The sequence below is a fragment of the Marmota flaviventris genome, chromosome 17 (assembly GCF_047511675.1).
Source record: "Marmota flaviventris isolate mMarFla1 chromosome 17, mMarFla1.hap1, whole genome shotgun sequence".
NCBI classification, from domain to species: Eukaryota; Metazoa; Chordata; class Mammalia; order Rodentia; family Sciuridae; genus Marmota; species Marmota flaviventris.
Window position 1 is genome coordinate 77,713,210 of NC_092514.1, and position 15,058 is coordinate 77,728,267.

The following is a 15,058-nucleotide window of genomic DNA, read 5'->3' on the forward strand; positions in this document are numbered from 1 at the left end:
AGCCCCTTACGTGGTCCCCAGCGGGCTGGAAGCCCACCCACTGTGGTCCCCAGTTATCTGCAGACGTGTTTGCCAGAAGAGCGAGGACAGGTGCTCGGGTCCTTCCCGACCCTCCCAAGGAAGGGCCCCTGGAGAACCCAGGCCACTTGCCTGCTTCCTGCTCAGGGGTGGTGCTCTGCACGGCCCCTGGGGCCCTCACTGACCTGGGCTCGGGTCTGTCAGAGGTGAAAGCACCTGCCGTATGGAGAGCCAGCCCCCAGAGGGCCGGGCACCGAGCCAGCTGTGGCAGGACGTGGTGCCCGGCCCCCGCCTGCTCCTCCTGCAGCCACTTTTCCTAGTAGGAGTGATACACAGAAACCTCACCTTTTAAAAATCTCTCTTTTAAAACAAAACATTTTAAATTTGTAAATACCCATAGGAAAAATAGGCAAATGCACATCAAATGCAAGCAGCGGACTCTGGAGAAGTGAGCTGGCCACGCTGGCCTCTCTAGCCCACCTCTCTGGGTTTCTGATGATGAAAATGCAGCTCGTGTTGTTTGTGAAAGGAGGTTCTCTAAGTGTCCGATGACCCATCTTCCAGAGGGGAGGGCAGGGAGGCCTGGGAGCAGCACTGACCACGTGATATCATCCTGTCCTGGGCAGGTATGATAGGTATCAGCAAATCCCACTGTTATTTATGCTCGACCTAAGGTCTGATTGTCACACAGCGCTAGTGGGAGTCTCGGCCAGGGCACACACATGAGCTTCCACACAGTGGCCTCCCGATCCCCTGGACGGACAGAGCCACCTACAGGTTGTGGGTCCCAGAAGGCAGGCACTGCAGGGAGTGAGGGAGGAGGGTGGACCCCCCTGCTTTCCGTCGTTCTCCAGAGCAGCGCAGAGGGAGCACAGAACAGGCACCACTGCCATGCTGTTCCGGGAACCCTCACCCTCACCCAGGGGCCCAAGCCCTGGCCTCCCAAGAACTGATGAAGAAAAGGCCCAGACGTGGCCACCAACCTGGACACTGTACTTTCTTTGGTGCCCTTGTCTTGGGGACCCAGGGGAGCTGGTGTCTCCAGGACTAATCTGTCCTAAGCAGCAGGGGAGCAGGAGCTAGGCCACCAACAGGGCTCTGAGAAAGAGCCGAAAGGCTCTCACAACCTCACTTAATCAACAGCACGTGAAGCAACCAGAACGGAACTTCACAAATGGCCCCCTGAAGCCAGGTCTCCCACTGCAGGCCAGAGCCCAGGGCGGCCCCGAGGCCACACCAGCACAGGGGAGCACACGCCAGTGCTGCCCAGATCCGGGCGCTCTGCGGTTTCCCCAGCTGACTCCCCTCTGCATGGCCAGGCCACAGCAGTGATGCTTCTGAGCCTGTTCCCCCTCAACAGCACAGCCTGACATCCAGGTCACATCACCTTCTAGACCACGGGACTCTCAACCGACTTGGACGTAACTGCCACTCTGACCTTTCCATCACCACCACCGTGATCATCAACTTCACGAGCATCCCTATATCTTCATTACCATGACCACCACCATCACCATGACCCTCACCCTCACCCAAACCCTCACCCTCACCCTCACCCTCACCCTCACCCTCACCATCACATAACCATCACCCTCACCCTCACCATCACCCTCACCCTCACCCTCACCCTCACCCTCACCCTCACCCTCACCTTCACCCTCACCCTCACCCTCACCCTCACCCAAACCCTCACCCTCACCCTCACCATCACCCTCACCCTCACCCTCACCCTCACCCTCACCCTCACCCAAACCCTCACCCTCACCCTCACCCAAACCCTCACCATCACCCTCACCCTCACCCTCACCCTTACCCTCACCCTCACCCTCACCGTCACATAACCCTCACCATCACCCTCACCCTCACCGTCACATAACCCTCACCATCACCATCACCCTCACCATAACCATCACCTTCACCATCACCCTCACCATCACATAACCCTCACCCTCACCCTCACCCAAACCCTCACCCTCACCCTCACCCTCACCCAAACCCTCACCCTCACCCTCACCCTCATCCAAACCCTCACCCTCACCCTCACCCTCACCGTCACATAACCCTCACCATCACCCTCACCCTCACCGTCACATAACCCTCACCATCACCATCACCCTCACCATAACCATCACCTTCACCATCACCCTCACCATCACATAACCCTCACCCTCACCCAAATCCTCACCCTCACCATCACCCTCACCCTCACCATAACCATCACCTTCACCATCACCATCACATAACCCTCACCATCACCCTCACCCTCACCCTCACCCTCACCCTCACCATCACCCTCACCCTCACCCTCACCATCACATAACCCTCACCATCACCCTCACCCTCACCATCACCATCACCCTCACCATCACATAACCCTCACCATCACCCTCACCCTCACCATCACCATCACCCTCACCATCACATAACCCTCACCATCACCCTCACCCTCACCATCACCATCACCCTCACCATAACCATCACCTTCACCATCACCCTCACCATCACATAACCCTCACCCTCACCCTCACCATCACCATCACCACCACCACCACCATCCTCATCCCCATCATTATCACCAGTACACCCACCATAATCACCATCAGCTTCATGAGCATCCCCATATCTTCATTACCACAACCATCACAATCACCATGACCCTTACTCTCACCCTCACCATAACCACCACCACCACCACCACCACCATCCTCATCACTAACACTATCCACCACACTCACCCTCACCACCATCACCACCACCATCCCTATTCCTATCCCCATCACCACCACCACCACCACATCCACCATCATACCCATCATCTTTATTACCATCATCAACCACCACACTAGTCATAATCACCACCACCACCACTGTCACCACCATCATCTTCATCATCACCACACTACACCACCATCTTCCTCACTACCACCATCACAGTCACCATGATCCACCACCACCACATCACCATCCCCATGATCTCCACCATCCTCATCATCACCACCATCACTTCAGGACCAGGCCTGAGCACCCCACCTAGATCAGTGACAGTACTTTCCCACAGCTGCCTCAGTTGCCCTAGAGAGCACTCGCTGCCCCTTGGCATTGCCGACTTCCTCTTTCTGTCCCCTGCTGCTCTGAGTGCAGAGTGTCAGCTGAGCCTTTGGGTCTGCTTGGGTGACCTGTCTTCTCCAAGGGTGGTTAAAACTCTCCTTTAATTTCTCACACCTGGCACCCTAGACAACCTAGCCTTCTGAACTTTCTCTTTTCTCTCAGCTGATGGACCAGAGCTCATTTGTCCCTCTGAACAGCTCTGCCATCCTCTGCTGCACACCCCTGGGAAGTTGACTGAACTCCACCCCTCCCCAGGACTCGTGCAGCCCAGTCAGAGCTCTGGGCTGGACTGCAGCTGCCCAGCGTGGTCTGGGTGCTCACCCCTGTCAGCCCGAGGGGAGCGGCCCCTCCTGGTGCCTCGGTTTCCCCACCTGTGAAATGCAAATGGAAGTAGACCCTGCCTCTGTGGAGGCTGTGAGACTAGTGAGTTCACACTGTTGAGGGCTGGTGGGGGCGGGGAGGCCGTGGCACGTGGCAAGCACGGGCTCTGTGCCCAGGGCCAGCGAGAGCTGTGTCTGTGCAGCCTTGGCTTATGGCCAAGAGAGAGGGAGAGAGGGACATTGCCTCAGATCACAGCTGGTGGGAGGGCATCCAGGGGGACAGGCTACCAGGCTGCGCTGCTGTGGGATGTGGCAGGAAGACATGATTATGCTAGATCTCAAGGGTCCACAGTGTGCCACCGGCCCCAACCAGTTACCTGGACTCTGCCCCTTGCTGCAGTGTCCCAGGAAGGGCAGGGGCAGCTGCAGCAGCTGCAGACGCAAGACCCTGAGACAGCAGGTCCAGCTTCAGAGGGTACCTGAGCCTGCTTGGGGCCTGCAGGACCCTCGTGGGGAAGGTCACAGAAGACTCAGCGTCACTGCCTCGTGTTCTGCCAGTGGCTGCAGCCTGGCCCTCAGTGGGCACTCCATGAACTGTCCCCCAGCAGAGCATCTGCTCCCTGCTGCCACCCTGTGGTGGGGGGATGACCTGGAGCCAGCCACAGAGCTCTCAGGGCGGGACAGGGAGTCTCCCCCGGTGTACTCCCTGCTGAGGATCTGGGTTCTAAGAACCCAGGAATGTGCAGGTGGCCTGACACTCACTGGGTCCCTCCCCTGAGCAGCAGCCTCCACCAGGTGGCCCCAGCAAAGTGATCCCCCTGTAGGGGAGTGTGTGGGACACTGCACTTCCTTTGGTGCCTCCACCTCCAGGCAGGCAGTCAGTGCACCTGCTGGGCGAGGCCACCAGAGGGTAGCAGCTGCGTCCACCTTCTGCAGCCCTGAGCCTGGTCTTGAGGAAGTCACACAGATTCCAGAGATGACTGGAGAGTTGGTGGGGGCAGCTGGAGGAGGGGAGTCCCTGAAGGGAACTGGTGACCAGGGAGCATCCAGGAGGGTGGGCCAGCCAGCTCACTGACCATATGAGGAGACACCTACTCCTGAGGGCAGCATCTGCTTTCTTTGTGCCAACGGAAGAGAACACCACCCCATGATGGGTGAAGCTAGGATTCTGAGATCAGCAACACCGCAGATCTGGGCTTGCAGGGAGGGCTATGGTGCACAGGCACCAGGGGGCTGGGATGGGGATAATACAGACACAGCAGCCCTCGCCACTCACCCGCCACCTGCTCCACATGCTCTGCCTAACACTCAGGGAGATCTGGCCAGTGGGCGTCTCCTCCCTCTTCCAGCTCCATCAGCCCAAGAGATTAGAGCCCACAGGCCCAAGTTCCCCAGGCTTCAGGGTGGGATGGCGGGAGGCCTCCGGACAAAACCATGCCTTGCAAGAGATGGAATGCGGACACACCCTCTGCTCCCAGGCCTAATACTGAGGACACGAGACCCTGCCCGACAGGCAGGAGCTACTGCTGCAACTGAAGGAGCCACGGTGGGTGAGAGCACACAGAGTCCCGGGGCCTGCAGTGCCCACCTCCGCCTTTCCCAGGGCCAGGAGCTGCCAGCACACGGCAGGCTCTCTGTAGATCTTTCTGGAATGCGCCTGGGGATGGACTCTGCACACCCTCGGCATCTCTCATGCTTCTTCGCCCCGCCCCAGCACCCCCCCCCCCCGCCCTGTCTGTCCCTCACTGTGTCCAGACCCGGGACCTGGTCCCTTACAGGCCCACTCCAGGTCTGCCTTCACGGGGCGAGCAGCAGCCCCCCTGATGAGACACGGGGCTCCCGGTGGACCTGTGACAAGCTGCAGGGGTTCTAGTGCTATTTAGAGCCTCCCCCTGAGCGGCCTGCCCAGACCGAGATGCAAAGGAGCTTGATCCTCTGTGGCAGCTTCAGAGTGGAGAGCAGGTGGCCCTGCGCTGGGGTGTGGCTGGGTGGCAGTGGCTGCTTTGCCCTGGAGGGGAGGCCCTCCAGCGGGGTCTCAGCGCAGCGCTCTGTGAAGGGAGCCAGGTGTGCCTGCTCTGGGCCCCTGTGCTAGAACCTTTGCAGCTGATTGTTTAAAATTCAGGTGAATTTCAAGTAACAACCATTTGAAGTGAAGTGCAGTGGCACTTAGTGAATCCACAGACGTGCCACCGAGCCGGCTACCTGGCTTCTGATTGCTTCCTTCACCCAGGAGGGAGGCCCAAGCCCTGTCCAGCCCCCGGGAGCCGCCCCCTGCTCTGGATTTGCCCATTCTGAGTCTTGCACCCCAACGGCTCAGGTACTCCTTCTCTGGTGACGGGCTCCTTGCGGCAGCGTGCCGTGGAGGTGGGTCTGTGTGGCCCGGGCCCTTCTCCCTTCCTCCTGCGGCTGAGTACTGTTCTGAGGCCAGGGCCGCCACGCTGGCCACCCATTCCTGGACGGCAGAGAGCGGCTTCCCCCTCGGGCCGGTCAGCACGGACGGTGCTGCTGTGAGCTCGCCCGTAGTGTCTCCAGCTCTTTAGGGTCTAGGCGTAGGAGTGGGATTGCTGGTCACAGGGCAGTCCTGTCACTTTGGGAAATGCGTTGGATTTGATCTCCCTCACCCTAACTTGTGACGTGGTGTTTAAGAAGAGCTGGGGGCGGCTCAGGGGCAGGGCTGCCCCTCCTGATCCGCGAGCTGCCGCAGCACCACTCGAGCAGAAGCTCCGAGACCCTGCTGAGGCTGCCTGGGAGCAGGACCAGGTGCAGGTGGCCCACGGGCTCCCAGTCACCGAGAGCTCCTAGGGTGGCGGGGCACCTCAGGGGGAGTGGCGGCCTCTTCTCCAGCACTGGCATCAGAAACCTTCCCGATCCAAGACCCAGACGCTGCCGGAAGGGGCATGAGAGGCGGCCCTGGACGCTGGACGCCAGGCCCCACTGCTGCCTTGACTGACCCGGCAGGAAGCCCTGGGGTCATGCCCCGCTGACCATCCAGCCTGGGACAGCCAGCAGAGGAGCTGGGACGCTCCAGACCGTCCCCTGCAGGAGGAGGCACCCACACCCCCAACGTCCCCCGCACCAGGCTCCCGACCCCCAGGCTGCCACCTCACCTGCGCAGAGCCCCCAGGGCGGAAGCGTGTGCCCATCTCACCCCTACACCCCTCACACCTGGTCTGCCCCAAGGTTGGTGTACCTTCTGGGGCACGCAGTTGTGAGACACGCTCACGTCGAACTCAGGGCCTCCTGGTTTAGGTGGCCATCTGCATGTGGGCTTGACTCACAGCATGGCTGAACCCCTGTGGCACGAACTGCCCTCGTGAGGCTGAGCCAGCGCCCTGAGCTGTGTCCCCTCCTGGCCCTGGGCGGGGTGGGGCCTGGCTCGGACACTGGGGACTCCTTGGGCCCGTAAGGACTGCCGAGGGGAGACCACGCAGGGCGCAAAGCAGAGCTCTGTGACTTTATTGAAACCAAACAACACGCAGAGGAACAGGAATCGGCAGGCCAAAGGCCCCGGTGCCCAGCATTCACCACCCGATCTCCTCCCACGGCAGACTAGACCCCAGTGCTGCAGTCAGGGCCCCGCAGGACGTCCAGGACCCCTCCCACGCGATCCAAGACATGTCCTGGTCGCCCGCGTCTCTGGGGGTCTCACCCCTGGCGTCCCTCCTCACAGCCAGGCACGGTTCTGGGACCTGTTCCCGCATCAGGGGCAGTTGACCTTTCTCCCGGGAACAATGATGGTCAGCGCTGCGTTCCGAAGGCAGGTGATGGTGACAGTCAACTGACAGGCAGGTAACTGCTGCGATGAGTCTGTGAACGTCCCTGACCTTCCCTTGGGGCCCCCACGGCCCGGCCCCCCAGGTGAGCAGCCAGGACAAGGGCCCCAGCCCCTCAGTTCTGGGGCCCAGGCCTGAAGGGCTGGAAGCAGGGCAGCTCCCCCAGGACAGAGGCTCCCACCACAGCCAGGCTCTCCCCGGGCCTCTCGGGCACGCCGCTCCAGGGCTCGGCAGTGCTGGCGTCCTGTCCTTGGGGGCAGGACCGTGGCTTCGAGGCCGAGGCCCCCTCCTCCGCCTCCCGCTGGCTGCAGGGTGAGTAGGAGACGATGGTGAAGCCCCTCTTCTGCAGGGCACAGTCTGCGGGCACCAGCTCCGCGCCTGGCCCCGCCCTCTCCAGGACACTCAGCTCCCAGCGGTGCAGGTCCTGCTGCTGGGACGGGTTCTGGAGCCTCACCACCCACACCTCCCCGGGCTCCAGCAGCAGTTTCCAGCGCTGGCCCGGGGTCTGCAGGGCCCAGCCCGGAACCATCTTCCGAAGGTAGACAGCATCCTGGCAGCCCACCATGGACACAACCTGCAGGCCCAGGAGCCAGGCCTCGGCCGCCTCGGGCTCCACGGGCCGGCTGGTACCCAGCTCCAGCACCATGGGCTCCCCGGGGGGCAGGTCTGCACCCAGGAAGTTCTGCCACGGAGAAGGGGGGCGTGGCCAGTGTGAGCATGGGGGCAGCCCCTCGAACCTCCAGGGCAGGGCCTGGGTCCAGCCGGTGTCCTCGGGGCCCAGGCCCAGGGGCACCGCGTTCTGGGGCCCCAGCTCGGTGGGCACAAACAGGGGGTCCAGGCCCACCTCTTCTGACCCTGCTGGTGCTGACGCCAGGGCCCCAGGCCCCCAGGGCTCGGCGCCCCCCTGCCCAGGCTGCCCCGGGGACCCCTCCTGCTCAGGCCCTGCCTCCAGGAGCTCCGCAGTCTCGGGGTCCCAGTCCTCATCTTCCCAGTCTTCCGACTCCAGCATGTCTTTGAGGTCCAGGAAGGCGACCTTGAAGCAGGCAAAGCAGACGCTCAGCTCGTCTCCATGCTGTATCTGGTACAGCCAGGATGCGTAGAGGCAGGACATGCCCTCCCTCCCTTGGCGCACGCTGACCGGGGGGCACATGGCCACACCGCCCGCCTTCTGCAGGTGGGCAGCAGGGGCCCTCCCTGGGCTCTCGGGGGAGCAGGCCCACAGGCTGGGGGCCAGGGAGGTGCTGGGGCAGGCAGGAGGGGCTGGGGGCAGGGAGGCAGAGCGAGAGGAGGAGTTGGGGGTGTGGCGTGGGTGGAAGATCGGGGTCCCAATTCAGCTGGCAGTTGCAGAGACTGGGGTCAGAACTTCTAGAAGCTTCTGCAGCTGAACCCTGTGTTGTGTCTGGAGCTGGGAAGGCAAGGCAGGTGGGGTCAGGCAACCCTGGGGCAGAAAGCTGGGGCCCGCAGGCCTGGGGGGTGTCGGGGTTCAGGCAGGCCCCCAGACCACCTCCGCTCGGCCTGCCCAACACGGGACTGGGGTCCCTTGGCCACCCCGTCCCCTCAAGGGTCCCTTCGGGGCCCCCCTCAGCCCCATCGGCCTGGCCTACAAAATGGGAGGGAGCACAGGGGAGGCAGAGGCCCGGACCCTCCGGGATGGTGGCCCCGAGGATCGATGGCCCCCGTGGCCCTCAGCATCCAGCCCCGCCCCGCCCCACCCTGGCTTTGGGACCCCCCCTCCCTCCCCGGGGTGCCCTCACCCTCCCTCCCCGGGGAGCCCTCACCAAGGTGCCTCCCCTGCAGCCAGCCAGGGAAAGGAGGAGCAGGCCGGCGCGGGCCTATAAAGGCCGGGCTCATCTGCATATCTCCCAGCAGCCCCCGCGCAGGGAACGTGCTGCGTCGCCCCGGCCCAGGCCAGCCACGTGCCGCTCGGCGCCCCCGCAGGGCCCGGCCGGCGCTGCTGCCCCACCTGCCCACAGCCAGCCCCGCGCTCCCCGGACTGGCCTGGGGTCGGCAGGGCCTGTGGCTCCGTCCCTGCGGGGGACGCCCAGTCCTGGGCCCACGGCCTCGGGTGGGTGGCGTTCGGAAGCCGCCGATTCCAGTTCCTTGTGGACCTGGGAAAGGCCCGCGACAGTTGGCTGCAGTCGAGGCCAGTTTCCCTTCCGGGTGGTCTGTGGCGTTCTCCCACGGGCTCTCTGAACGCACGCCTGGGGTGCAGTGCCCAGGTCAGTGTCGGGGTCACGGCAGACCCGGCCAGCAGTGCGGGGCGGCCACGGGCGCCTCCTCCCCACGCACAGATGCCCAGATCCAGGCCTCACAGTCACCGTGGAACCCGCCAGACACGCGACCATCGCCCAGGCCGTGGTCCTCCTCGGGGTCCACTGTGGTGTGGACGTGATGACGGGGACCCAGCCCCGCGCAGCGCTGGCCCTGGGCGGGCCCCTCACCCTTGATGCCTGTGGCACTTCTGCCCTCTCCAGAGAGTCTGGCCGGGCTCGGGCTCGGGCAGGCTGTGGCCTTTGCCGCTCCCTTAATTAGTAACGCCCCTCTGTCTCCTCCAGCCCTGGCGGCTCCAGGCTCCTTTCACGATCAGCCGAGGGACACCTCGGTGACGGAAGGGACCACCCCTCACGCCTTGGAGCGGGACTCCCAGGATGACCCTGAGTGCGGACGGTCTTCGGGAGGTCGTTTCAACGTCACAGGGTGGACTCTGGTCCAACACGGGGAGGGGGAGCTGCCCCTCTCTGTCCAGCACCTGAGGACTCAGAAAGGATGGCCGTGGACAAGCCGGAGGAAGGCGCGACCCACCGGCACCCCGTGGCCCAAGACGCCCAGTGTGACAGTTTATCTCAGCGGCCGAGCAGACGAAGACATGAGCAGCCAAAGAGCCTATTCAAGAGTAAGCAGGATACACGGGAGGGACGCGGCCACGTGGCTGCTGGGCGTGAGGTGAGACGAGGTTGCACGTTTGGTCTTAGCCGAAGACCCAACTCGGGTTTTAGAAAGCGTCGGTGGTCCCATGAGCAGAGCCCACTGAGCTTTGGCAAAGGAGCGCAGGGCAGAGAGGACGGTCTCACCACCTGGTGCCGGAGCAACTGGACATCCACCTGTGAACGGGAAATCTGGACGCAGACCCTCACTCCAAATGTCCGCGACATGACTCGGACCTCGGAGGCAGGAGAGGAGCCAGAACTGTGCAACCCGTAGAGGAGGCAGGACACCACATGGCCCTGGGGGCGGCCACGGGGCTTAGATGCAACCCGAGGCCCGGATCCCGAGGGAGGTGCTGGATGAGCTGGACTTGGGTCCGTCTAAGCATCGCTGCCCTGTGAAAGATGCTGCTCAGAACGGATGAGGAGCCGGCTCTGGAGGAAGTATTGCAGGGGAGGATGGGGTGGGAAGGGCTCTGCTCACACACACACACACACGAACACACACACGAACACACACACAGAGCCCTTAAAACCCAGCATAGGAAAGCAAACGACCCAGCGCAGAGACCAGCGAAGGCCCGAAGGCACACCGCACCCGAGAGAGGTACAGCTCGCGCCCCCAGCCGCCCAGCTGCAGCCCGGACCCAGCGACCTTAGACAGAGGCCCCCTGGGGGTCCGCACCCTGGCTGGCCGCCGTGGGAGGTTGTGGCCACACCACCATCTGAGGAGCAGGCCTGACCAGCAAGGGTCTGCCCGACCGCCTGCCTGACCTTGGCTCCAGAGCCGAGTACACCTACTGTGGTCGACAGGCGTCAGGTGCTGCGGTGAGGGAGAGCCGTCCTGAGAAGCTGGGCACACCCCACGCCTGGCCGACACCAGGGGCCTCTCAGCAGGCGACCCAGCAGTGGAGCCCTTGCTGTGGGCCCAACCGAGAGGAAGGCGCGTCCACACACCTGCAGAGTTTGCGCCCAGCGGCTCTGAGGTGCCTGGGCAGCCTGGGCAGCTGAGAGGGGCTGTCTGTGCACGTGAGGGGTGGTCCCTCCCGTCACCGAGGTGTCCCTCGGCTGATCTGAAATGGTCGCGTGTCTGGCGGGTTCCACGGTGACTGTGAGGCCTGGATCTGGGCATCTGTGCGTGGGGAGGAGGCGCCCGTGGCCGCCCCGCACTGCTGGCCGGGTCTGCCGTGACCCCGACACTGACCTGGGCACTGCACCCCAGGCGTGCGTTCAGAGAGCCCGTGGGAGAACGCCACAGACGACCCGGAAGGGAAACTGGCCTCGACTGCAGCCAACTGTCGCGGGCCTTTCCCAGGTCCACAAGGAACTGGAATCGGCGGCTTCCGAACGCCACCCACCCGAGGCCGTGGGCCCAGGACTGGGCGTCCCCCGCAGGGACGGAGCCACAGGCCCTGCCGACGCCAGGCCAGTCCGGGGAGCGCGGGGCTGGCTGTGGGCAGGTGGGGCAGCAGCGCCGGCCGGGCCCTGCGGGGGCGCCGAGCTGCACGTGGCTGGCCTGGGCCGGGGCGACGCAGCACGTTCCCTGCGCGGGGGCTGCTGGGAGATATGCAGATGAGCCCGGCCTTTATAGGCCCGCGCCGGCCTGCTCCTCCTTTCCCTGGCTGGCTGCAGGGGAGGCACCTTGGTGAGGGCACCCCGGGGAGGGAGGGTGAGGGCACCCCGGGGAGGGAGGGTGAGGGCACCGCGGGGAGGGAGGGGGGTCCCAAATCCAGGGTGGGGCGGGGCGGGGCTGGATGCTGAGGGCCACGTGGGGCGGGGCGGGGCTGGATGCTGAGGGCCACGGGGGCCATCGATCCTCGGGGCCACCATCCCGGAGGGTCCGGGCCTCTGCCTCCCCTGGGCTCCCTCCCATTTTGTAGGCCAGGCCGATGGGGCTGAGGGGGGCCCCGAAGGGACCCCTGAGGGGACGGGGTGGCCGAGGGACTCCAGTCCCGTGTTGGGCAGGCCGAGCGGAGGTGGTCTGGGGGCCTGCCTGAACCCCGACACCCCCCAGGCCTGCGGGCCCCAGCTTTCTGCCCCAGGGTTGCCTGACCCCACCTGCCTTGCCTTCCCAGCTCCAGACACGACACAGGGTTCAGCTGCAGAAGCTTCTAGAAGTTCTGACCCCAGTCTCTGCAACTGCCAGCTGAATTGGGACCCCGATCTTCCACCCACGCCACACCCCCAACTCCTCCTCTCGCTCTGCCTCCCTGCCCCCAGCCCCTCCTGCCTGCCCCAGCACCTCCCTGGCCCCCAGCCTGTGGGCCTGCTCCCCTGAGAGCCCAGGGAGGGCCCCTGCTGCCCACCTGCAGAAGGCGGGCGGTGTGGCCATGTGCCCCCCGGTCAGCGTGCGCCAAGGGAGGGAGGGCATGTCCTGCCTCTACGCATCCTGGCTGTACCAGATACAGCATGGAGACGAGCTGAGCGTCTGCTTTGCCTGCTTCAAGGTCGCCTTCCTGGACCTCAAAGACATGCTGGAGTCGGAAGACTGGGAAGATGAGGACTGGGACCCCGAGACTGCGGAGCTCCTGGAGGCAGGGCCTGAGCAGGAGGGGTCCCCGGGGCAGCCTGGGCAGGGGGGCGCCGAGCCCTGGGGGCCTGGGGCCCTGGCGTCACCACCAGCGGGGTCAGAAGAGGTGGGCCTGGACCCCCTGTTTGTGCCCACCGAGCTGGGGCCCCAGAACGCGGTGCCCCTGGGCCTGGGCCCCGAGGACGCCGACTGGACCCAGGCCCTGCCCTGGAGGTTCGAGGGGCTGCCCCCATGCTCACACTGGCCACGCCCCCCTTCTCCGTGGCAGAACTTCCTGGGTGCAGACCTGCCCCCCGGGGAGCCCATGGTGCTGGAGCTGGGTACCAGCCGGCCCGTGGAGCCCGAGGCGGCCGAGGCCTGGCTCCTGGGCCTGCAGGTGGTGTCCATGGTGGGCTGCCAGGATGCTGTCTACCTTCGGAAGATGGTTCCGGGCTGGGCCCTGCAGACCCCGGGCCAGCGCTGGAAACTGCTGCTGGAGCCCGGGGAGGTGTGGGTGGTGAGGCTCCAGAACCCGTCCCAGCAGCAGGACCTGCACCGCTGGGAGCTGAGTGTCCTGGAGAGGGCGGGGCCAGGCGCGGAGCTGGTGCCCGCAGACTGTGCCCTGCAGAAGAGGGGCTTCACCATCGTCTCCTACTCACCCTGCAGCCAGAGGGAGGCGGAGGAGGGGGCCTCGGCCTCGAAGCCACGGTCCTGCCCCCAAGGACAGGACGCCAGCACTGCCGAGCCCTGGAGCGGCGTGCCCGAGAGGCCCGGGGAGAGCCTGGCTGTGGTGGGAGCCTCTGTCCTGGGGGAGCTGCCCTGCTTCCAGCCCTTCAGGCCTGGGCCCCAGAACTGAGGGCCTGGGGCCCTTGTCCTGGCTGCTCACCTGGGGGGCCGGGCCGTGGGGGCCCCAAGGGAAGGTCAGGGACGTTCACGGACTCATCGCAGCAGTTACCTGCCTGTCAGTTGACTGTCACCATCACCTGCCTTCGGAACGCAGCACTGACCGTCATTGTTCCCGGGAGAAAGGTCAACTGCCCCTGATGCGGGAGCAGGTCCCAGAACCGTGCCTGGCTGTGAGGAGGGACGCCAGGGGTGAGACCCCCAGAGACGCGGGCGACCAGGACATGTCTTGGATCGCGTGGGAGGGGTCCTGGACGTCCTGCGGGGCCCTGACTGCAGCACTGGGGTCTAGTCTGCCGTGGGAGGAGATCGGGTGGTGAATGCTGGGCACCGGGGCCTTTGGCCTGCCGATTCCTGTTCTTCTGCGTGTTGTTTGGTTTCAATAAAGTCACAGAGCTCTGCTTTGCGCCCTGCGTGGTCTCCCCTCGGCAGTCCTTACGGGCCCAAGGAGTCCCCAGTGTCCGAGCCAGGCCCCACCCCGCCCAGGGCCAGGAGGGGACACAGCTCAGGGCGCTGGCTCAGCCTCACGAGGGCAGTTCGTGCCACAGGGGTTCAGCCATGCTGTGAGTCAAGCCCACATGCAGATGGCCACCTAAACCAGGAGGCCCCGAGTTCGACGTGAGCGTGTCTCACAACTGCGTGCCCCAGAAGGTACACCAACCTTGGGGCAGACCAGGTGTGAGGGGTGTAGGGGTGAGATGGGCACACGCTTCCGCCCTGGGGGCTCTGCGCAGGTGAGGTGGCAGCCTGGGGGTCGGGAGCCTGGTGCGGGGGACGTTGGGGGTGTGGGTGCCTCCTCCTGCAGGGGACGGTCTGGAGCGTCCCAGCTCCTCTGCTGGCTGTCCCAGGCTGGATGGTCAGCGGGGCATGACCCCAGGGCTTCCTGCCGGGTCAGTCAAGGCAGCAGTGGGGCCTGGCGTCCAGCGTCCAGGGCCGCCTCTCATGCCCCTTCCGGCAGCGTCTGGGTCTTGGATCGGGAAGGTTTCTGATGCCAGTGCTGGAGAAGAGGCCGCCACTCCCCCTGAGGTGCCCCGCCACCCTAGGAGCTCTCGGTGACTGGGAGCCCGTGGGCCACCTGCACCTGGTCCTGCTCCCAGGCAGCCTCAGCAGGGTCTCGGAGCTTCTGCTCGAGTGGTGCTGCGGCAGCTCGCGGATCAGGAGGGGCAGCCCTGCCCCTGAGCCGCCCCCAGCTCTTCTTAAACACCACGTCACAAGTTAGGGTGAGGGAGATCAAATCCAACGCATTTCCCAAAGTGACAGGACTGCCCTGTGACCAGCAATCCCACTCCTACGCCTAGACCCTAAAGAGCTGGAGACACTACGGGCGAGCTCACAGCAGCACCGTCCGTGCTGACCGGCCCGAGGGGGAAGCCGCTCTCTGCCGTCCAGGAATGGGTGGCCAGCGTGGCGGCCCTGGCCTCAGAACAGTACTCAGCCGCAGGAGGAAGGGAGAAGGGCCCGGGCCACACAGACCCACCTCCACGGCACGCTGCCGCAAGGAGC

General features: G+C 64.6%; 2 protein-coding genes across 2 annotated transcripts; one reads left to right on the plus strand and one right to left on the minus strand.

The window, feature by feature from the left end:
* Nucleotides 1–7,334: 7,334 nt before the first annotated feature.
* LOC114079388 (testis-expressed protein 19.2) lies at nt 7,335–8,369 on the minus strand. Its single transcript, XM_027920630.2, has one exon. The coding sequence runs from the start codon at nt 8,367–8,369 to the stop codon at nt 7,335–7,337; it is 1,035 nt and encodes a 344-aa protein (XP_027776431.2).
* A 4,104-nt stretch (nt 8,370–12,473) lies between these two features.
* Nucleotides 12,474–13,508, plus strand: Tex19 (testis expressed 19). The gene has a single exon (XM_071603871.1). It carries the CDS (start codon nt 12,474–12,476, stop codon nt 13,506–13,508), a length of 1,035 nt encoding a protein of 344 aa, XP_071459972.1.
* Nucleotides 13,509–15,058: the final 1,550 nt, after the last annotated feature.